The sequence below is a fragment of the Apteryx rowi genome, unplaced genomic scaffold (assembly GCF_003343035.1).
Source record: "Apteryx rowi isolate R43461 unplaced genomic scaffold, aptRow1 scaffold_628, whole genome shotgun sequence".
Classification (NCBI taxonomy): Eukaryota; Metazoa; Chordata; class Aves; order Apterygiformes; family Apterygidae; genus Apteryx; species Apteryx rowi.
The window spans coordinates 389,812-414,349 of NW_020450903.1; the positions used below are offsets into that span (position 1 = coordinate 389,812).

The window sequence follows — 24,538 nt, forward strand, 5'->3', positions numbered from 1 at the left end:
CGTTATAGCTTATTTCTTGAAAGCAAGGCACTTACTGTAATAGCAATGCAAACATCTTATGCGCACTTTGATTAACATAAAATAAGTTAATGTTTTGATAAAAACAGGTTTTTTATAATTTACATGCCTTTTATAGAAGCAATCGAACATTTCATTTAACACAATGAAAACATCTGAGTCTGAAGGAATGTTTTTTTTTTAACTGACCGTACTGTAAAAAGGGGCCTATTTTCCACATTTGCCTCATATCTGTGAATCTGATTTTACCGAAAACCAATCCTGTGAGGAAAATGTCCGTTTGACGGGAAGAAGAAAAAGGACCCATCTCTTAAAACTGCTGAACTAATGGCACTTTAACAGTCTTTACTTCTGATATATGTGATGATTTTTGAATGATGCAGCTGGTAGTTCCCTGCAGTTTATCCTTTCCTTGGGCAAGGTTCGTTAGGGCCATAGCTGCGTTGATCTCCTTCCAGTATGTTTCATCTTTGCTGGTTCCTTTTCTGTTAGCTGCGCTAGATTCAAGCAATAACAAATATTTACATGTACAGCTTACATAGCTACAGTAGCTATGTGATGTCAGGACAAACTAAAAAAATAAATATTTTGAAAAACTGTAAAGCCCCTTACTCACCTTTCACACTTATTTGGTCCATTCTCAAGAGTTTCTGAAAACAGAAAGAAAACATTTTAAATGTCTATTTTCTTTTAATAGTTTTTAAAACAAGCAAATTCATGGAATTGGCATATGGAAAAATAACCCAAGATTAATTCCAAAATTGAGACTAGATTTCTAAATAAAATCCTTGTTTAGACACCTATAAAGGGTCAGATTTACTCAACAGTCTCTGTGTGGAGAAATCAACACTGAGCTTTGAGCAAGGCACACGTCCAAAAAATCACCGTGGGGAAGTTTCAGTTGTGGGGAAGTTCCTGTGATAGCATGTTTCAGCAATAGGCACTGGTGGGGCAGAACATGCCACTGTCAGTGCTGAATACTGCCCAGAGCATCCTGTACCAGGCCGGTTTGGAAAAAAGTATTTTGCTTATCTCGGTAATAGCGAGAATGAAGCTGGTCTTGGAGGTTTACCTACATTTTGCAGGGCAATGGAGCTGATTGTTCACTACATAAATCCCGAGGACATAAGGAATTACAAAAACTAAAAATAAAAATCAGATTTATTGCCCTTCAGTGAATGCACTCTTGTATGCACTAAAAATAGACCGTTTGCCCATACGCAGCCATCATGTGTGTGGTTTTTAATGTGTCCCTTGCCCAGGCTGCAACTCGCTCACAAGCACAAGCTGAGAAGGATACATATTTCCAAAGTAACAAGCACACGTGGTTAACAGCCTTCCAAGATTAAATTGCATCATGGGCATAATCTACACTTTCCCATCAAGAGTCACATTTGTTCATTCATGTAAGCCCTCACATCGCAGAGAAGCCAGAAATATTTACCAGGCGGAAATGTATAAGCTTTATGCAGCGCGCCTGCTATCCTGACAGAGACGTGCATTATAGAGGAACTAGATGCTGATGCTTAAAGGCAATACCCAGGAAGAATGAGTCAAACAAAACAAACAGCTACAGCATGAACACTAATGGCAACAAAGATGTAAAAAGCATAAATCTAGTAAAGCCATGCACCTCTTTATGAAACTGGATTCCCAACTGGAAATCAACCTTACCAACATTTGATCAGGAGAGATATACTTCATGCAGTATTTGGCTACACATTGTTATTTAGCCTTGCTTCATTTATTTTTCAACAGTGACAATTTCAAAGAGGAGGGTTAGGATTTAATAGGTCAGTAGGTATAGAAATGGAAATGGCAAGTAATAGAGCATGTCACTGCCAGAGCAAACCTGGATATAAATACACATCTCTCATGCATCTGTCAGTTTCTTCTGCTGTTGGAAAATATTTCCTATGAACAAAAAAATTGCTTGTATAAACTTCTGAGGAAAGTAGGTGTGAATGGTGACATGCATTCCAATTCAAGCGTTTATTTGAAGGAGTATTTGCAAATATTTTTTAGTGGTGTTTAGCCAGCTCTAAAGGAAAGTGGCTTGCCCAGGGCATATAAAAGCAGTTGCAGAGTTAAAAAAATAAAATTCAGGAGCAGAGAATCACACAATTTTAATTTTAAAAAGAAAATACATTTTTATTTCATTCAAATTTTATGTTTTTTAAACAAGTAATTCATTTCAAAGAAACTTGAAAGTGGGCTACAATAAAACCATTATCGATAATTTGCAAAGCTCTTTGCTAATAATTGGTGTTAAAGAGTGTTAGTACAACAAAGTCTGAAAATCCATCATTTCAAAGCACAGGCCCCCTTTTTCTTGCCAAAAATCCTTTTCTGCTACACCAAATCTGTGACAGCATATCTTAATTTGCACTGCCATAGCACCTAAGCAGCTCACAGCTCTTTGAACTCAATGTTTTACAGACCCTAGTGAAGGAAATAAGTATTTTCACCATTTTTGGATGGGAATAACCTCATCAAGAGACACAAACAAACAATCCAGTTTTGCAGGGAATGTGGGTCTCCAGACCCTTTGCCTTCAAGGGGACATAAGCATGTCCCACGCTCCCTGGCCTTCCTTGACATCTTTCAGGTCAAGTCAGCTTGATCCAACTCCAAAAGGAGAACTAGAAGCAGGGTTCATCTCACTTGCCATTAACCTGCCATCTAAAAGTCATGTGTTTATCTAGACTAGTTGTCCATTCATTCACAAACAACAAAAAGGTCCTGTAAGAAGTGGTTCCAGCCCACCTATCTAACACAGTCCAAGTTCCCTAAGTGCTGCTGCAAAACCAGACAGGGTAGCCCTCTTCCATGGCCACCTCCTCCCACTGTTTCCCTTTTGGCAGCAATATCATCCATGTGGAAATGCTGTGAGCAGGATGTGGGGAGAATTAGGCCTCCCTGCTCGTTGGAGATAAAACTGGTAGTGTAACTTTGGCCTTAGCTGCCTGTCTCAGCCTGGGATGAACTGCAGGCTGTCTCTTCACTGACAAGAAAGGGAATCTAGATGAAAAAATTTTATACAGTTAAAAAAAAAAAGAGCTGAATCTTGCACAACATTTTTCTTATCCTTCACCTTTCATAATCTACCTGCTTTGCCCTGAACACTAATTAAAGCTTTTGGTAATTACAGCTTTTGAAATTTGACATAGCTGCACAACAATTGCACTGTATATTTTAATTGTAAAAGCAGCATGCTGTTAAGACTGCTGCATGAACATAACCCAAGAACAATATTCCCAGTATGGAAAGGGATAGGTTTCTTGACCATTGCACAATGTGTTCCTAAATTTCTTCTCTGAGGCAATGAGGGAAATGGCATCAGGCCTGTGTAACATCACTGGAAATGGCAAATAAAGGCATGGAAAAAGGATGCACCATACTGAATCCCACTGACTCACCTCAGCTAGGGATTCACCCCAGAACAAGTGCAGACAAGCACACCCACCACTTTTCTCATGGCCCCTCTCTGACTACATGAGAGGCACCACTTTATACAAGGTACCAAGGATGTGCCATAGCTACCCTCTCCAAGCTTCATCTTGGAGGTTATCTTTAATCTACATAAACATCGGGGGGCAGCCACTTTTGGTCTCTTCTGAAGAAGTGTGGTCCTCTCTCTGCTCGGATCGAGACAGGCTGTCACATGACTTTCAGCCTCTATAGACTTCAGTGTAGAAGTCCCTGGCTCTTCTCTGGTATGCACGTCACGCTTAGTTCAATACCAGTGTGTAATGTGACTCTAGAGAAAGACAGTGATGGTCTTATTATATTCCATGCTGTCCCCAAGACTTTTATAGACTAGGGCTTATACTCAAGTTTATCAACTGCATAATATTGGCCAGCACAAATAACTTTCCTAAACAAATCACAGTAGTGCTCAATAGCATATTTATTAATTCAGAACCAAATCTATTAAGTAGTGATGAAGGTGCTCTGTTATGTCTCAGAAAGCAATGCACTTACTGGGAGAAGGATGTTGGTAAGTTTTCAAAATATATTGAGATCCTGTTTAAGTCTATTTAATATTAAATATCAGGAACATCTTTTTGTTACAAGCTCAGAAACCCCTTAAGAAGGTGGTCACTTGCTCTACAACTGGAAAGTTTTAAGCACTCTGAAAATGCAAACATAATTATTTATAATTAAGGATTGTCATTCATGCCTCCCCTTCTTGTTCTTCATTCTGCATCCAATTGCAAACATCCAGAGAATCAGCTTTTGCCTGGCCAGGAATGTCTCATTCTGGTCTCACCACCCACCCAAAGAAACCAGCTAGGTTGGATATTTGTTCCCTCTTGTTTATAATAGGAAGTAACTATAAATCACTTACCGATGGAATCCTGTATACCTTTCCATTAGTACGAGTTTTCAGTATACAGCTTACTGTGGCACACAGTGCCAAGAGTGTAGTCACTGGACAAYACGAGCTTTGTGATACAGTATGGTATTTTTCAGGACTCACATAATTATTAATAATATATGTAGCACATTTTTTTTTTCACCATGAAATTTCTTCATAAATATTCACTGGTTGATCCTGACAGCTCTCTTGCAAGGTAACCAGTAGTCCCATTTTAGCAGAGATGGAAATGAGTCACAGAAGTCCAAAGACAACATGTGAAGGCAATACATCCATTTCAAATGCATTTACGAGCAGACTGTTACAGGGTTTCTCCTATATTTAAAACCTTTTCTTTTGTTTTACTGCAATCAGGTAAAATGCCCACCCAAAGAAAATAAATCCTAGGGTATGGAAGAGAAGCAGACAAACTTTCTACAAACTGGACAGTAATATCACTTTCCTCTAGTACGTTGCCATTACACTTGACTTTTTTCGTCAAAATAGTATATTAATAGTTTACAGGAAAATATATATCTTCTAAATACACAGTAGCATGTACATCTACTCCAGCTAACAACACAGAAGCCCTCCGGCTGCATGGTTCTTGCAGCACACTCACATATTTCAGAACAATTCAGACCCATCACTTTTATGTACCTGAAGGACTTCAGGGATGTTCTAAATAATGCTGATTAGAGCTACATTTTAGCCTTTCGATTTAAGAATTTTGATCTAAGAACACCAAATGTGTGTGATGATGAACTGACTTCACCTGGAGTCTCTGCAGGTAACAGCAAAGGAATAGCTGACCCCTTATATAGAACCAATTTCTCATCCACATTTCTCCCCCACTCAGTGTTAATACAGTCTAAGCAGAACCACAACAGCTGGCTTAAAATCCTGCTTTGTGCTATCAGTTAATGTAGACAAAGCAAATATGGCTTGAAACCAACAAGGGAAAGAACATGTGAATGAGAGAACAAGACAGAGAGAAAAAGGTACATAATATTATGTAGTGGGAAAAAAAGGACATGGAAATCAAGACACAGTAGGTCAGTCCCACATGACTGTAAGATTTCTTGAAGCTACTTAAGCACGTACAGATTCCTTATGAATTACACACCTTTTGTTCTTGCTCAAAAGGGAGGGAAAAAGAACTGCTGGCCCCAAATGGTGAATACTATAAAATATTTGTTGATTCAATAAAAGGTCCTGTATAACTTATCTTCATTTTAAAATTGGCAATGTTATTCAGCTGTTTCTCTTTTTGCCTCTCCTGAACTTTCTTTTGTTGGTTTTGGAGACTCTGGTTTAACATGTGTTGACCAGCATTTTCAAAACAAGCAAGAGGAGGAAAAAGAGGGAGGAACAGGAAATAATCAGAAGCAGCTGAATGAAAAATGAAGTTTACATGTGTGAGTAAATTAGTGGTGAGATGAAGTATTTCTGTAGGTCRCACACACACACTCACATCTTAACTGTCTAGTATTTTCCAAACCACAAATTCAGGGCACATATGACTTTCAGATTTCTGTTTCTCCAAGAACAGAACTGGGTTAACTGGAGTTAATATTATTGTACTCTTTTACACTGATACAGCTCCTTTCCTCCTGAAGGATCCCAAAGTAAACATCATACAACATCACTAACTTTCACCCACATCTGGAGTGAGAAAGTGGCTTAGTACAAGCTATTCAGCAGCACAAGGGATGGGAAATTGTAACCCAGAATGCCAGGCCAGGCCTCTTCCTCTTACGAGAAACGTCATTTAATCTTGGTGTAAAAACCATAGGACCTTCTGAAAAACCCAAACACAGTAAACCTCGGTTCCTCTAGCTTGAACTGGAGGAGGCAGGAGCTGGCCTTCCCATGCTTACACTGAGGGTGCTCCCATTTTGAGCCTGATGTTAACAGACAAATGAGTTTCTGAACACTGATACCATTCAGGCAACGAATGACGCTACCAAAAGCTTTCTAGACATATACAGGACTCTTCCAATCCAGCAGCAGGCACAGAGACTCTTAAAGATGAATTGAATAGACTCTTGAAGATGAATTACAGAGAAGCACAAACAGGAAAGCTCCCTCCTGACTGGACTCCAAACTACAGTCTCGTACAGAAACAGCATTTCCTAAACGCAACATCCAGGAGACCTCAGTCTACCTCCGTGTGGATTCGGTTCAATGTTTCTCCCCACAAAGTCGCCCCAGCCTGCACGGGGGCTTTGTGCAGCCTGGCTACCTCCACCAGGCCCAGCAACCTCACCAACCATGGTGGCAAGACCTTGGTCCCGCTGGGACGCAGCCTGGTGTTAATGCAGGCTCGAGCTGCCAGCAGATGCCTTTCGGATGCGGAACCGTGAGCGGCAGCGGCTGAGGAGTAGAAGTGCTGCCTGTCCTGCCCTCCCCACCCACTCTGTGGGCAGATAGGCATCCAGCTGCCCGGTCCGAGCTGGCAGCACCCGCGCAGTAGAGTCCTTGGGTAGAGGGAAGAAAGGCCCCTCTGAGTTACAGGCAATCTGCAGGTACTGAAACAGCAAGGCAGTATCAGGCCATGATCTGTGAGTGAGCACAAAGCCCATCGCAGCTGGTCTAATCTCACGGGGGCACTTGATTTCTACCAACAAAGATTTATTACAATGTCCTTTTATTGGGTGGAGGGAGGAAAGCTGTCAGAAACTCTTGCAGGAATGAGCTCTAGGCCCAGGCTTTAAAGAAAACTCCTTTTCATCAATGTTTTCATTTACTACTGCTCTCTTTTTCCTCCAGGAGGAGATTATGGAGCAGCTTGTGATGAAGTCACCTCCACAACCCCATTACTTTACTTACCCAGCTTCACACTGACTGAGTATAAAGACTGATCTGGTCTTTCTGGGTGACAACCTCTTCCTGTCATCAGCTGTTTTGTCCTTTCAGACAGGCAAACTGCACAATGACAACGTGTTCACAGTGATAGTTACAGGGAATATTTTTCCCTTTTCTTCCAGCAGTTTTTTTCCAGGAACAACTCTAGCTCTGGTTCGACCTCTCCTGTTAAGACCCATAGGTTGTCTTGCCTGCCTCACAAATCTCCCCTTGCCACCACACCTCAGACCAAGCCTTCTCAGGGAAATCTTTGCTTTGAAATTTGCTTCCTGCACCAGAGCAACAGATAGGAGCTTTACTGTGAGGAACTGGTGTAACTCAAGTTTTTTTCCTGAATACTTGGGAATTAGAAGACCTTTCTTTCCTGTGCAGTCTGGAGCCTGCTGAAGTGCAAGCAGGCATCTAGTTACATTTTAATACATGTGTTTTTTATAAAATGAGTGTACATGCCCACAGAGACTGGGATAGGTGTATTTTATAAACTATAAAATAGAATTGAGTATGCAGGTCTATATTCACATTTGTATTAATAAGTGCACTGAAAGCACTACATAATAGTAGGCACGGTGCAAACGGCCTCACCGTCTTGGGCTATGCACCTGCATGCAGAATTTATTAGTTAGCAAACTAGATACAAACCTTGCGTAAATCACTTCATTGTTCTGGCTGTCATAGCTGGCTTTAAATTTCCTATGATCAGTGACAGTGTGTTCTCTCTGGTGAGATTCAGGGCATGGTGTGAGACTTGTTTTTCTAGCCAGGCTTTAGTAGAGCTTATAATGGGAGTTGGGGCTGTGTAGTGTTGGAGGCGAGTTGTTAACGAACTGACGGTTATATGGTATTATGTTCTTTTAAGTTTGCTGCAAAGCTAACTGAAATCAAATCTTTCCTCATTGAGTTGGTATGTAATTAATTGTGTAAGGTTGTCAGATGCCTTGGTGATAGTCTCCCATATGGATTTTATAATGGATAAACAAATATCTGACCTGGGCTTCATTTTTGGTATTATCTGGAAAGCAATTTATAGCACATCCTGTACTGACTGGAAGGATGAACCAGTTAGCCCTCCTATTGCGAACCATTATGGGTTACAATGTAAACTAAGTAAGGCAGCAGGGAAGGGGAAGGCTGAAAAAAGAAATAAAAGAGCAGAAGAAGAAGAAAAAAAAGAACTAAAGGAAAGGTAAAGGAGATGTTAAAAAAAAGGAAATGAGAAAACAGCAAATGAAAATGCATGAGGAAAAAGGAGAGTAAGGAGTAGGAAAGGAGAAAATGTATTGATATATTAGTTTTCTTTATTTTTAATTAAAAAAATATCCCTTTCCCACCCAGGAATCTCGCTGTTGTGCAAGCAGGCACATTCAGACTTTCACTTTGGATCTGAAAAGTTTAACTGGGAGGTCTTAAAGCCTAAAATAAGGCTTTAAAAGTAAAAAGCTAAAGTCAAACGCAGCCAGGGTAAGCACTATTACACTCCAACCGGATTGTTTTTCATTAAAAATGTGGGGTGAAAGGGAGGGTTTCAAAGCCATATTTCAACCCCAGGCTGACACTACAGCAGTAAAATCTGATTTTGTTATGCTAGTTGGCTGTGGGTTTGGGAGCAGACCCTACATATGCAGTATAACATTATGATATAAATGCACGCACACGGGATATTTTCAGAATATCCTGCTGAATTCACCAAAATGTACCACGCAGTTCCCGTGGCCCTGCTTGCCACCACGTGCCAGGACCCAGCCCCTCTCCTGTCCTTGGTATTGCCAAAGCAGGCTTAGACACGGCGTACATGGTACAAAGGCAATTTGAATTACAAGGTACTGTATTTTCAGGCCAGTGGAGGAACTTCCACATTAATGCCAGAACTGATTTCCAGGGTGTGTTTATCCAGCAGCACAGAGTAAAGTATGGGTAAGTCTGAAAGGGAGAAGAAATTCACTGTTTCTTTTGCTTGCGTATGAGATAAAGCAGAGACTGACAAATGGAATATGATCTTTTTAAACATAGCTGCTTCAAAAATGTCCGCTGCATGGGATACGGGAATGTGCATAATACATACATCCAAATACTAGAAAACTGGTACCTAAGTTATGTCCCAAAGTTATTGCTATCTATGCGATCACAGGCAAAAAGAATTAAAGTAGCACTTAAAGAAGTGTATAAGCACATATAAGGGTTCACCAGCCAAAGGGCTGTGAAACCAGTTGTAGGATACAAAAGAGCATTATGGTAACCCCAGATAACTGTTGCACAAAGGATCCTACAAATCAAAGRACCTACATTTGAAATTTTTTCTACATATTTGTATAGAGAAATACAGACATGTTCATCTGTATCTGCATATATATTATGTGTGCATAAAAATAAGAATGCCTAAGCAGACTAAGTTTACACTCTCACTAAACATACTGTGAAATACAGCAACACAAGCACACATGAGACTTTCTGTGGGCCACTAGCTGCCCTGAACATGCCCTGACCTGCTCTAGTGATGAAGCCAGACTGTTTGGTGATACTGTTCCCTGCCGAACCTCAGCTTAATGTCACAGCAGCTGGAAGGTTATTGCAGGAGGGAAATACAAGAAGATAAAAGATATTCAATTGGTTTAACATTGCCCAGTAAGTCATATTAATGATTAATGGAATCTCTGATTGTGCTACAGGTTTAAGTGTGGGGCTAGACAAATTGTTTTAACCAACCTTTTTGCAGACGGTTACTGTACGATTCTAAGTCTCTCGACTCTGACCCAAGAGCCTGAGGTCTGATCTTCAGCAGTGCTGAGCCCTCACCCGTGCAACTGAAGACAGCAAGAGCTGTGCTTTGAATGTATAAAGAGACATGAAATTATAAGAGTCCATGAGGTCTTAGGTATCTAAAATTAGGCCAAAATGACTTTAAATATTAATTGTTTGGTGCCTCACTTCCCCATCTGTGAAATCCTACAGATGCCTCATGAAAATAAATGTACTAAAGTTTTTGAAGGACCAGATAGTGTGTATCAAACAGCACTGAACAGCACATCATGAAACATGAAATTAATCATTCTGTCCTCAGAGATGCTCGGCTGTTTTCACGCTAGTGCTTTGCCAGCAGAGTAGAGAAGGGGCAATGAGCTCCTAGGGCAGACAGTAGCTGGATTTTAAGGGTTCTTTCAAACTGTTTTAGTACACATATGTCAGAAAAGCATCCCTTTTCTCAACTAACCAGAAACATTATGTGAACCCCTTTTTCCAGCATCTTAAGAAATTCCAGGAGCTTACAGAGAAAGCTGTAGTCACACAATTTTCTGACAGTCTGGAGAATAAACGGTAGAAAGTAACACTGTGGAGTGACTGCAGGGGGGATAGTTGCCTGCGGATTAGTCTCACCTCCAATTGCACAAAAATTATTTGGTTAGTGTTTGACTGAGTTTGTTGAGTCAGATTTATAGTTCTGCTCCCCTTGCTTTTTCTTGTGAAGCTACTGCAGTCTTCATTCTCCCACTCACCACAATTCACATTGTTATTATTTCCATTACAGTATTTCTTCCCAAAATGAAACATTCCCAGACACCTTCCAAACAGGCCCTCAGAGATTCTAGCAAACTAGGAGGTATCTCGAGAAGGGCAGTGTTTTCAGATCAGCTCTGTTTTCCTATCCACTGAGCAAGTGAGAGACAGCGCAGCCAAAAAGGCAAATGGGGAAGGCTCTTGCAGCAGAAGAATTGTGTGCCCAGAAGAATTATTCAGGAAGTTGTACCCATTTGCCAAGAGATTTTGTGGAAGTGGAAACACCTCCTTCTTCTCCAAGCATTATCTTGCATTTATAAATGGTTTGAGTCTTACTGCAGTGCAATTTCAATGTCTCAGCAGGTAAATCATATTTAGAAGAGTTCAGGGACTATCTTGGATATCATGAAGATTGTTGCAGTGTAATAAATCAATCAGGCTGAGCTTGAATCCTCAAGGAGCAGCAAAACCTTAACATTGCAGATGCCTGCTAATTGAAAGTTATAAGAACCCTTCATAGCAGAGGCTTTGTGCAAGACAGATGAGGTTCCTGCGCTCTGAAAGAGTATGTGTGGGAGGTCCTGAAACAGTAGTAGGCCAATATTTAACATTGCAAAGGCCTTGGAAGTGAACAGCTTTGTGGAAGGAGACTGAATTGCTCTTTTGGCAAAACATGTGAAACTGTGATAACGGGAACGAGAGTAAGGATGACTGAACAAATATTTGCACTGAATGCCTTGTCAGAACAGGGGAATTGCTACTGATATGATCTTTACTTTCAATGTTACTGTTTCTGACAGTCTTACAAACTTTGCAGATGTTTATTGGCTACTAAATCATTCTTCAAGAATGTTGGCGCCATTCCCAAAACCTGAAGAGCCTGAATGTGAAGGGGTTTGTTATTCAACACACACTGCTGCTTTTGGAGACAGTGATTTTGAAGAAACCAACTTTCAACAGCAGGGAAGCATCGTCGACTGATAAGAACATGGGATTGAATTCAAGACTTCTAGCATTCAGGGTCTCAGACATGAGGCACGTTTCAGTAGCTGTGCACCGTGTAATGGGGCATCATGTATCCATGTGGCACAGCACAGTGCCCTACAGAGACGCTGTCTGACCTTGGAAAGCAGCGTTAGGCCACATTAATAAGCCTATCCTAGAGCAAAGAGAGCTGCGGAGGGACAGGACTCAGTAGCTCATACTGACCTTTCTATACACTTCCAGTTCTTGGTACAGCACAACCGCATTAAACTGGGGCTCTGTAAAACTCACTCCATCACACTGCACAGATGTGGGTTTTATTACTGTTCCATCTTGGTCATCTACCTGTAGGACAGAGAGCACAGCAACTAGGCATATTCAGACCCTACAGACTTGGTGGGTTCACACTTGGACTCCTTTGCAAGAGCTTTTCATATAATAATATGATTTTGCTGTAGAGTACTAAAAGTTTCCTGAGTTTCTGAGTGCCCTGACTACTGCCTGGCAATTCTAACACATAGCAGCTACATAAGGGTCCTGCACTGCATTTCAGCCCTTCCACTCCTGTTCTGGCCCTTTCCTGAACATGCTTTCCTGATCCACAGACAGCACTGGCCCCTGCACCATCTTTCCTATCATCTTTACACTATCAATCAGAAGAGCAGCGCCAGGAGATTGGAACTGAAGCTGGAAAACCACTGTTAAAATGCAAAATATAATAAGCCATTAGGCCCAGGAAGAACAGTTTTCAAAGATATAATTGCTGAGCTACAGAGGACCCTAAGCCACAAGATTTCAAACAAGGCAGAGATTTGTGTTCAGACAGCGCATCTGAACCGAGAGGAATATGGAATATGCCAAGGCTGTTTCTCTGCTCGGAGTGATGGTGCTGATTCTCTGGGATCGTTCCAAACAATTCTCATCTGGAAGAAATACACCTAAATAGTAATAACAGTAGTAATAATAATTATGAGAGTAATAACACTTATCTTTTAAATAGCCAGTGATAAAAAGAAATCCCTGCCTTTGTACGAATAATACAACAGATTATAGGTGCATGATATATTATCACCATAGGGGAAAAACGTATTATCCAGAGCTATTAAATATATCTCTCCCAGAAAGGTGCTAATTACCTTGACCAGTGTAGCCAAAGTCACAATAGTGGACTTGGTCCAAGATCAAAGACAGCATTATCAAAAGCAGCACCTCATAACGTTATTTTTCCCCGAATAGAGCGAAGAGACTTTTTTTAAAAATTACCAGGTTGTTGTCACAAAGATAGGGTGCCTCAAAAATATGTAAGACAGGTACAGAGGGCAATAATGTTATATTTACTACGTTTGTTTTACAACAAGTTTTGTAAAGTTTTGCTCATTCAAGTTTTCCTGGAAGTCAGGAGATTTCCATCAGGGAATTCTCTCCTTCCACAATAATTTGCCAGATCAGAGCCTTAAATCACACACACATATTTATTTTAAAGTCACATGGTATTTATGGTTAAATCAACTGACATTTTTCTAAAAATATGACTTTGGGCAAAATACAAATAATTCAAAAAAAATCTATAGATCAGAAACAACTCAGAAGCTTTATCAGCACGGATAAATAATCAGCCTTTCCTCCTGTTACCATAAATCAAAAAAAGTCACCCAGCATGGTTTGCATCTGGGAAAACTGGCTATATATATGCATAAAAATATGTAAAATATATGCATTCATAGAATATTACTCCTTTTGTGGATGAAATGGAAAACACCATGGAGTTTTTGCTCAAACAGCAACCAAATGAACACCATTTCAGAGTAGCTCACGCTTCTCTAGTTTGCTGATGTGTTTCCTGAGCTGCTCAGATGCCTTCCTAAGAGTAAGCAGCATACGTAGCAGGCACATAATTGTCTAGATAGCCCTGCATGCTCACCTCCTTTTTAAGAGTTAAGATCACGAATTTCCTCCTCTACAGAGAAATGCGATGGGATAGGAAGCCATGGTCCCCGGCATAATTAATATCCATATCTTTTAGAGAATAACTATGGTAAAAAAAATTGAGATTCTTTGACCCCACCAGTGCAGTCCAACTCCAGGCTCCGAGCCTTTGGACAGGCAACGAAAGTACCCATCACAGTCACATGAGCCAGTCAGCTGCAATGCCAAGGCTTTAAGCTCTGTGAATGTTATGCCCCATGTTCTCTAATTAACTCACTGCTATTATTAGTAGTACTTCTGTTTCCACTTTTAAAACAATAAAAGTTTTTTCTTCCATTTTTGAAAGGGTATTTTTTTCACTTTTGCCTGTGAGCCAAAGCTTTCCAATAGCRTGATAGCCTATTCACCACTGTTTGTGAAGTTTATGGAGACCCACAAAGGGTCTGTAAAGCGGATGCAGCAAATGCCGTGTGTAGGCAACGCCTGCTTTCCTTCCACCTTCCTTCCATAAGAGCAGGCAAATAGACTGGGCACCAAAAGCAAATGCTACATGAGGTACAGATTCACGAGGGCACACAAAGTGTCCCCACAACCCGTTCTATTTCAGATTAATGAAGTAATGAAGTGTAGGCAAAACCCTCACCTCAGAGCACCTCTGAGAACATGGCTCACCTCGCCTGTAGGCATGACTCTGCTAGCACTGGCGTATACCACAAACCACAACTCAGTGTGAAACACATATGTCTGAAACACCGTGAGATCCTCTGTCCTGTCCCCTGGAAACTCCTTAATGATTCCCTGCTAACACATCCTAAGCAGCTATCATTTTAGCTGGAGCATCCTGAGGGCTACTCAAAGGTATCCTGAAAGCTGCAGACCACCCAGAGCCCCTCCATCCTCAGCAAGGCTCTCCCCTTCCCCTTGCAGCCCTAACACGGGGTGCAACTGTTAAAATTCAAGGCAGCTCCTGCTTGGGGGGTTTAAGTTTTCCAAGTACTTGCCCTGCATCCTTCAAACTCCCAGAGGCCACTCCATGCCACCAAGTGCTTAGAAGACATCTGACTTTTTTTTTAAGGTCATTTATTTACAGGTCTCACTAGCCTTTGTGGCAGTGGGTGAACCAGAAATCCCAGAATAGGAGGCAGTATGCTGATGCTGCGTCTGGACCTTTAGCCCCCAAGAAGGAGCTGCCCAGAGAAAACAACAAAGTGTTTAAAAATTCTGGCTTCAAGGCCTTTTCCAGAACATCTAGGTTAATGTTAAAAAGCAGCAGTGCTCAGCTGGAAGCAGTGTTTCCTGCCTTTTTCTCTGAATTCTGCATTTTGGTACGAAGTATAGGTATGTAGAGGAATATCCACTGCTGGCAATTCTCACCTGAAACAGCTTCTCGGTCATGTCATCTTCTTTTCTATCCTTCTCCTCTTACTTTCCACCTGCATTCTCATTTTTCTTTTGGTTCAATGATAGAGAAAGTAAAAACTGAAGCAAGAAGAGACATTTGCTGCTGTTCTTTCAAAAAACATCCAAGACTACTTGGTAGGGTGGTGCTTGGCTTGCAAAGCTGAAGACACATGGTAGCAAGGCGTGCAATTGGAGGCACTGCGTAGGCTTCACTACTGACATTGAACTATTGTCCCTCTAACAGTTTGTCAGAAACTTGAAAATGGTAACTGCTGCCCCAAAAGAGGTAGATTGGGAAGTATGCTCCGTGGATAAGGAACGCAAGGATTTCTGGCAAGTTTTGCAGCTCACTGCAGAGCACCAGCCGGCGGCACTCAGGGCTCAGCGGTAAGGCATGGATTACCCCAGCCACAATGAGGGGCACTCACTCGCTGCTGTGGAGCAAGATCTCCTCCTGAAGTCCAAAGCTGGCTGGTTGTGTAAGCTGGCTTGTCCAGAGCACTTACAATGAGAAAAAGATCCCTTCCAAAGAAGTACCTCAAAGCAGAGATATCAGCAATGGCTGAGAATCCTTTGCTGAGATTACTGAAAGACAAATTTTTGAGCAAGACTTCTCACATTTTACTTCTGTCCCAACCCTCTCTGAGACTCCAGACAATGTGGCCTTTAAAATCAAGAGAGTAAAATGTTTTCTACTCAAATGACTAGGTAATGTAGAAGTGGCAAATAAGCATATTAAAACTGAGCTTTAAATGTATTACTGTCTTGTCAATAAAATCAGACTGGTTTCTTTTTGTGTTTCAGAAAAAAATAGGATCTGTGGAAAATGTTTACTCAGTAAGCAAATTTGAGAAAAAAGGACAGAATTTATAAATGGAAGTACTACTTTTTCAAGAGTGTTGAAAATAATATCTAGATATGTAGTGGTAAAAATCTGTTCCCTAAAAGCTACATTTACTTTCACATCACATTTTACAAAAATACCAGCATTTATGTTTTAAGGAAACAGTAGAAAGTTTTCTCTCATTATACAATGAAGCTTTAGATCAGTTTATAGTTCTTTAACTATTGTTCTTGTTCTCGTAGATACATGAAAGTGCATTCTTTTAAGAAACAGCCCTAATTTCCAAGCAGCAGAAAGGACACCCTCCTTTGGGCAAATACATATTTTTCATTTGTTTTACCAAAAAAAAAAAAAAATTAAACAGAACAGATTTTCAATCAACACTTGTTAATTTGAAACACAAAAATTTTTCCTGTATTGAAAGCAGATTGCTCTGAAGAAGGGCTCATCTTCAAGGTCATAACAGTGCTGGCAAAACTCAGAAATCTTGTAGGCCAACTTGCTTGTGTTCAGCTGTGTTTACTTAGTCTCAACTTGACAAAAGTCTGCCTCTGATTATACAGATCAGTCATCTGCCCACAGATAAATAGATATTACACAAACATTTGGAGGGAATGATATTGGCTACCAGTGACATTTGGCTACCACTATTTTTGGAATAATTTACTCTGCATCCTGAACGTAAAACACCAAAATGATTCATAACATTTTTTGGGCCCAAATATTTCCATTTAATAAACAAATTGACCTCTATGACCTTTACAGACTTTACATTGTATGTGTCGGTGAAAGAAAAGGTAATTCTTTGTTACACAGTCTGTATGGTCGGGAAAGGTGGATTTATACAGAATTAAGGACTGTGCCTAACCCAAGTCAATGGCACATCTCCCACTTGCTCAGGCAGGCCAGAGCCCACAGTCTGCAGTGCAAGGAGAACAGCGTGCTCCTGGAGAGAGCAGCACAGCTCCAAAAGACATCCCACCACATAACAACATGCAAGCAAATGTACATTGCTCAGCTAGCTGCAGAGCATACACCTGCCATTAAAGCTCATACTAGCAGAAAGCCTAGGTGTAGTGCCAAAGATACAAATGTGTTTTCTATTTTAAATGCACCTATTTCAAATGTAAATGTCATTTTTTTCTGCCTATTATTTTTAGAAGGAAAAATTAGTATGTATTGCTCATGCTCCTGGAGGCCAAATTAAAATTTTGCCTTATATGAGACAGAGAGTAGTTTAATGAATTTATAAAATACTTATAAAGTATTTAGAAAATAGTTTGTATTTTAAAGCAGGCCTGCCTTTTCCTCAAAGTGGATAGAAATTTTGTCCAGTTAAAGATATTACTTAGCCCAGGCACTTTGTGTTATGAATTATCCAGGAATAAGGCAAACAGTTAGGAATAAATTATATCCCAATCCTTCACCGATAACTCCTCCTAGCTCTTTCTCCTCTAAGTCCCTTCCAGCTCCCCAACATTGATTACCCCACAAAGAGCATCCATATCATGAACTGGGAAGTATCAAGGGCAATTGCAAGTCCATTAGGGACATTGTTACTGCTGTACATTTAAAATGGAAGATGTCTCTAGAGTATGGTGATAGATGGAAGTATAAAACCTAGACCAAACAGATAGAGCGATAGCTAGATTAGTCTCTGTAAAGCTAGCAAGCTTTCAAAAATATCTTTTCAATTAGAATACTAAAATTAAGAAAGTGTCTGATGCAATAGGAACCATATGGGTTTGACATATCCAGCTTCTCTATCTGTGACATCTACACATTCAGTTTAAAGAAAATTAAGACATTTGTTTACAAGATCTAGTTTATGTGTTTACAAGACTAAGCTGAATGTTTCTAGATGGAATGATTATATACTAGTCATTTCCTCTCATTATGCCTTGATTCAAAAAGAAAATTACTGTAAAAATGGAATGTGTTCTGGATGTGGACAGCTGGAGGTACAGCAAACAGATTTCTATCACGTGGAACAAACAGTGAATTCTTTCTTTAAGGGCTGTTTTCTTACAGAGACCATGTATTAAGAGCTCATTACACCGTGATGCAAAACTGCACTCTTTCAGCAGTGTGCTAACTATTGCGACCCAAAGGAGAGTTAAGGTCCAGTGGAAGCCAGGAAAACGAGGCAGCAAGAATCAGCACAGACCGGCAGCCCAATCACATGACAAAACGCAAGGCATCTCCAAAGCCGCTGCCTGCCAAAAAAAGAAAGGCTGCTGCAAGAAAAATAGCTTTCACAGCTTGATATCTGGGTCTTGTGACTGCCATCCAAACAAGGAGTAAAAGTGGTACTATATAATGTGGCAGGGTAAACAGAACCACCCACTTGTCATCACCAATCATGTTTTAAATCCAGATAAATTCTGTTTCTTTAAAAAATGATGGGGGAAAAAGAAACAAAGCCTTTTGTTGAACTTGAAATTTATATGTATAATCTGATCTGGCACGGCACATATTTGCAGGTTCATCTATATCATGAACTACATAGGAATGCATAATTTGCCATGCCACATCAGACTATGAGTCCATCCCAGGTGATCGCCTTTCTATGCTACTGACCAGTGCTTGTCTCAGAGGAGCGCAAAGACATATTGCCCTCAGCCAACTGTGCAATAGGTTAAGCAAATTTTATGCCTGTGACTTACAGATGATGAACTGCTGTATCTTCAAACAGGAGATCCAATCTGCAAGGTTTAGGGAAAGAAGAAGTAGACCTGGGAGAAGTTCAGACTTTTAGGAATGCTGGGTCAGAGAAGCCTCCACATTTGGCCAAACCATCTTACAGTAGCCCAAAACCCAGGCTATGGCTTTCAGAATTGGTCTTGGTGGGATTTCTCCAAAGTCTCCAGTTTAGGTATGATAAAGCCAAAGTGTGAAAGCTCTTCTGTATTTCTGTTTTCCAGCTTAGTCAGGGAGCGCAGATCTGCCAGGAAACTGGGAAATTAATAAACACACACTCCACACAAACATAAAAAACCCACCACCAGCAACAAAACTATAGTATTCCCCAGCCTCTGACTAAGTTCAGGTTTTTCACTGAGTTGTGAGCAACTTGCATTGTATTTTAACGAAGGTCATAGTCTTTTCTAGAAGTGGATTTGCTCTTAGCCTGTGTGACATGGAAAAAAAAATGCTAAAGACATAGTAATTAGATTCAGAGGTGCATTCCAAGCAAAGTGACCAAATACCTGAAAGCATATCCATCCTCGTTGGAAGGGAAAAATGTCAAACTTCTCATTTTGAACTGTAAAAGTGCTAGTATCTCCTATGCTTCTCTAATTTATTCTACAGCCCTTCCCAGGTACACTTGAGTCTCCTACTAGCATTTCCTTCACATCTGCTCTCCCCAGGATTTTTCTCTTTTTGCCTTCATCCCTTCCTCTCTTTTCTGCCTCTTCCCTTCCTTCCACCACTCTTCCCTTTTTGTCCTTTTCCTCAACTCTGTTTTCCTCTTTCCTTGTCTCCTCTTAACACTCTCTCCTCTCTCTCTCCCATCTTCTAAAAGCTTCTGTTCTTTATTTTCCTACCTGAATTTATTTCCTGGCTGTAAGTTTTCCTCTTCCCCTCCCCTCTCCATCCTTTCTTGTAACTTTTGCCTCCTCTTGACATCCTAGAGCTAAACTGATACTCCAGCAACAAGCTACCTGAAAAGTGAGGTGAATCTTTTAAGTCCATTGTCAGTACTAAAAGGAAGGAAAGTGTCTCAGAAAGACCTAAATGACTATCACATTCACACACATGTGGATCCCATTGACAGCTGGAGGAGTTCAGTGCCTGAGTCAAGTTATTCCACTTTTGCTACCAGGCCCTATTTCGTGGGGGAGTCCCGGCTGTGCAGAGCAGTGTAACAAGCTGTCCCCGCACCAAGGCATGGCGAGACAGACGCAACTTTTTGCAGCAGCCACAGGGTGTCGGTGATGAGAAAAACAACTCAGCTAACCTAAGTCCTTTCTTCACTCTTAACTGAGAACAGCACCCAACATGACTTAGGACTTTGTTGAAACTTAAAAGAATTAGGATAAACAGGGGTACAATTCTGCACCTCTTCGCTCTCTGAATTCTGTTGGATCTCTGAACAAGTACTAAAACATCGTAAGAGAAGTTCTTCAGATGGCATGCACAGCGTAATTAGTATCACAGCTAATGGAAATCCTGTGAGACTTCAGTCTGTTTTGGCTTCAGGGGAAGGGGATGAAAGTCACTCCTGGTGTAACATCCCCTGAGGTGACAGAATTACACCACGCAAGCAACCGGCTCCAGAGGATAGAAAGACTGTGAGAGGCATTGATTCCCCGAACTTTTTGCAATTTGCCCATCAAAACAGTAAATGTTTGCTTTCCAAGATGAAATAAGCTAATAGAAACATGCACTAGAAATCATCTTTATGGCCAGCGCTCCAGAGAAAATACTCAGGAACACTTTTGTTTTTCATGGTGAGAAAATTGCCCTGTAGCCCTCCCCGATGTAGAGTGCTGCTCCCTCTCCAGCTGGTGCAGCCTGGGCAAGCTGGAGCCGTCTACACAGGGCACAATCCAACTTGCACACCCAATCTTTCAAAATCTCCTCTGTTTGCTTTGTCTCACTCTTTTTTTATTACTTCTGGTGGTTTTGCGTGTGTGTTTTTGCTGCCACTCGCTTCTCACCCTTACCGCACTCCAACTGCTTGCAGGGCAGGCGCAGCAATTCCATGTAAGGAACACGGGGAAGAGGCGCATTCCTTGATTTTTCTGTGTGCAGTAACTTGCACGACATTTGATCATACGCAGAGATTAAGTCATTCATGAACAGGGCCCAAAGGGAGGAACGACTCCAGAAAAACAACCCTCCTCACTGGTAGTACGGCATCCAGAAATCCGCAGTCATTACTGCCACACTTACAGTTTGTAGTCTATCTGGCAAAGTGAGGAATCTCACTGCAGGCTCTGTGGTTTAAATAAAATGTATCATCTACAGCAGCTTGGATCAATGTTTAAAAATGTTCCATGTTATTTTAGTCCAAGGACAAGCTTTTAAAATTAAAAGAAAATTTTGGCTTTAATTACAGATTAAAAGTGAAAGTTGTTTAAAAAGAATGCATATTCTGAGCAGAACAGTAACAGAAAGTATTTAAAATTTAGAACTCATTCTTCTCTCCCCCAGCATGTGACAAGTCTCCTTGTAAATATTTAAAACAAAAGTTTGAAAGTGATTCCTTTATGGACAATATTTAGGGTGCTGCTGCCTTGCTGTCGTGGATCTTTGGCATAGCTTGACTTTTTCCTACATTTATGTTTTCATGCTAAAATAAATGTCAGATTTTGATGCATGTTAGAAAGGACAAAAAAGGAGCCATAACAGTAACTTTTACCTCCTTTTTCCCTAAATTTTGGTACTACGTATGCGTGATGCAGCACATGTCACCACTCTATACATAAATGCAAGGGGTTTATTCCAGATCTGCTGTGAGCAATATGATCCCAAAGTGGTTAGGAGCTACAGTGGAGAAGCTGCTGCTCTTGGGATGATTTTCAGCAACAATGGCCCATCTGAAAATCATTAGTGCATAGCAGTGGATTTTCCACATGTTCATATGCTGGACAAGCAGGTTGCCCTTGAAGCATGGTTCCCTGGGGGAAGAAGGAAAACCCAGAGAAAAGTATTCTATTGTCAGATCACAGTTTAGCTAGAGCCAGACAAAAATATGGTCAAGCATTCACTTGGCTGCTCTGCTGGCAAAACTATGGGGTACCGAAATGGAGACAGCTAGTGAAGAAGGCAAAAAATGAGGTTCAGGAAGAAGAAGATCTTAGAGGAGTATGGATTTTTTTCTTAAAAAAATTGGAAATGCCATTAGGGATGCAAATTTAATGACTTTCATATTACTGACCTTCCTTTTTATAAGGCCAGAAGGTTTTGGAAGGGGTATTATTTTCCTGATAGAGTATCTCATCTTTTAATTCAGCTGTATTTGAAGTACCAATGAGAAAGTATTGAAGTAACCTAAACAAAAAAGAGTAAGAATATAACTAGGTAATACATTTAATGAACCATTAATCGATAATTTGGCTTGAAGGAGCATAAAAGTTGGCAAAAAGGAATGGAATTCTTTAGCTCCTTGTTTTATTTAAGAAAAATTCCCAAAGGGTTTCACTTAAACAAAGAACTTTAGTTTTCCACTGGAAAGACAAAAAGAAAATCTTGGTCTAGCATGTCCTGCCACATGCTTTAACTACACAGTAAAAGAGTATGTTCTTGGATCCCAGGCACATTTCAAAAGTGTAGTATTTATTAGCTGCTCTGTTGCCAAGTTCCACTATTATCATTTTATTATAACTAAGGTATATTTTTACTAACAAAATTATATTTAGGTCTTTAGTTCAAGCATTTGAAGGTTTGAAGGTATTGGAGTGTCATGTACAGATGACATCCAATATATCACAGGAATCTGTTGATTTTTGCCCTCCTCCTCTCTTCAATAAACAGTTACTCTATATCTGTGATCCTGGGGCATTTGACTTTCCTAAACCCATAATCCAGCTGTAAAGATATGCAGGGGCCAGGGGAGCGAAATCCTCGAACTGAGCAGAGCTAGCCAAGGACAAAGGTAAATGCTATTACAGAATTATGGCGCAGATGTCCCTCACACCCCAATCAACAGCATAAAGTGAGCTCTCCTCACTACTCCCTGTTTCAGACACCTTATTATAACTCACCTGCTTCCCTGAGCTCGGCCCTGCAGGGACCTCACTGTGTTTCATGACCTCCAGATCCCAGCTGGGGCTGACAGCTGGCTTTTCACAGGCAGAACTGTTCCTTGGTGGCACTGGGTGATGGTGACCTGGCCAAGGATGGGAAGGGTGAGGTGGCTCTCATTCGGTCTGCCCCRGTGGGACCGTGCCCTGTACACCATTAATATTCTCCTTGCTCACTCCATATATTTCTTCTTCACCCTAATGGTAGCCTCCCGGCAGAGCACTGCCCCCTTCCACCCTGGCTTGCCAGCTGGGCCAAGGGTGGCAATTGTACAGGGTTTACATGAGAAATCTCTTGGAGAAGGAACCATCTGTCTTCCCCCCACCCAAATCCCCCCGGACTGTAAGAAATCTTGAGGTTGTAAGAGCTTCCTGCATCTCTCCTGGCTCCAGTTGTCTCAAAACTCTTAGCTGGCTGATAAGGCCTAGGTGCCACATGGCTCCTCTGCTGCGACTGCACGGCAGGGATGGATGGAGCCCCTTGCTCAGCCCGGGGCTGCGCGGGGCCACACATGGAGGTTTCAGGCAGGAGGACACAGCTGTGAGGAACAAGATGGTTTGAGGGCTCCCACCAGGCTGGGACTCGCAGTGTCTTTGGAGAGCGAGGGGATACCTCTGAGAAGCTGCAGCACCGCAGTGAGACGACAGCAGCCCCCAAACCTCAGCAAGTGCAGCAAAATTGTGGGGCTGAATAAAGGCTTTTTTTCCTATTTTGTGCCAGGAATGAAGGAAGAACAGTACCCAAATATGAGTGCATACATTCTCTGAGGGTCACAGCCTTTGACCTGCAAGCAAAGATCCCACTGAAAGCAGCTGGAGTTCACCAAATGAAGTTTGGAAAACTTTACAAACACATGAACATTGTGTGTCAAACCATGTAGAGTGCTTTGGGGCCAAAACACTCAAAAAACAGACCAGATCTTGGCACTTTAGATTTTTGCTTTGCGCAGCATAAAGCACTTCCAAGGGCTTTGCTTTAAACCGTCTGAGTGCCTGTCCATTGACAATCTGGTCAAGCTAAAGGCATTTTGAATTGGACATCTGAAGCCATTATTAGCTCCTTTTGAAGTTACAGAGCAAATAATCRGGGATAGCAATTAATGTGAGTTGAATAAGGTATAGAGGATTGAGAAATATTACTATCTTCTCTCTGTAGAGATCCACAATAAATGTAAAAAGCACAAATGAATGATTATGTGCAGTTATAACCAGGAGAACACTATCACTCATAGTCTCAGGTGAGGACTAAAAACAGCAGCAGAAATGCTGGGAGACAGTAGTAAAAGCAAAATGGGCTGATTAAGACACCTGTCATATTTATTCATGTAAAATATTGAAACAAGCTTTTCTTTACTTTGGTTTAGCCAAAGCTTGGATGAACAAAACAGGTCTTTGCATAAAACAGCTCCACCGGGATCACTACCTGCAGGTCAGTCTCCTGCTCTTTGCTGACCTCCACGAATAGGATTTTGGGCTTTGCCAGGCAAGCAGGAGTAAGCAGTCCAGAGAGGGACTGAGTTTGAACAGGAGATATCTCACAATTTGTGGGGAATGCAAGGGGAGCCTCATTTTGTCTGTCTTTAGAAAGTTCATAGCCACACTGAGCAGTTACAGAGCTCAGAGCTGAAGCAGTTTAGCAGCACAGCCAGGCAACAAAGCAGCAGACTTTAATTCCACAGATGATATCATCATAACAGAGAGCTAAGGATATCTATATATCTATATCTATATATATACACACACACACGTATACATATGCATATATATGTATATGTAAAATAGATGGCTATACACACATCACTACAGTCTCTGGAGTTGCCAGCGTGTGATAGCTTTTCTGTATTCTCCCCACTGCAAAAAGCCTCTCTGGACAGCAAGTACTCCTGGGAATCGCTA

At 41.1% G+C, this 24,538-nt stretch overlaps 1 protein-coding gene across 1 annotated transcript in view; it reads right to left on the reverse strand.

Annotated features, from left to right (window-relative positions):
* Positions 1-328: 328 nt before the first annotated feature.
* MKX (mohawk homeobox) overlaps positions 329-24,538 on the reverse strand; it is a 45,879-nt gene continuing 21,669 nt past the window's right edge. Inside the window, exons 5-6 of the mRNA XM_026084171.1 lie at positions 635-668; positions 329-515 (exon numbers count right to left, since the gene is read on the reverse strand). Coding sequence (XP_025939956.1) covers positions 329-515; positions 635-668 — 221 coding nt within the window. The remainder of the gene's footprint in view (positions 516-634; positions 669-24,538) is intronic.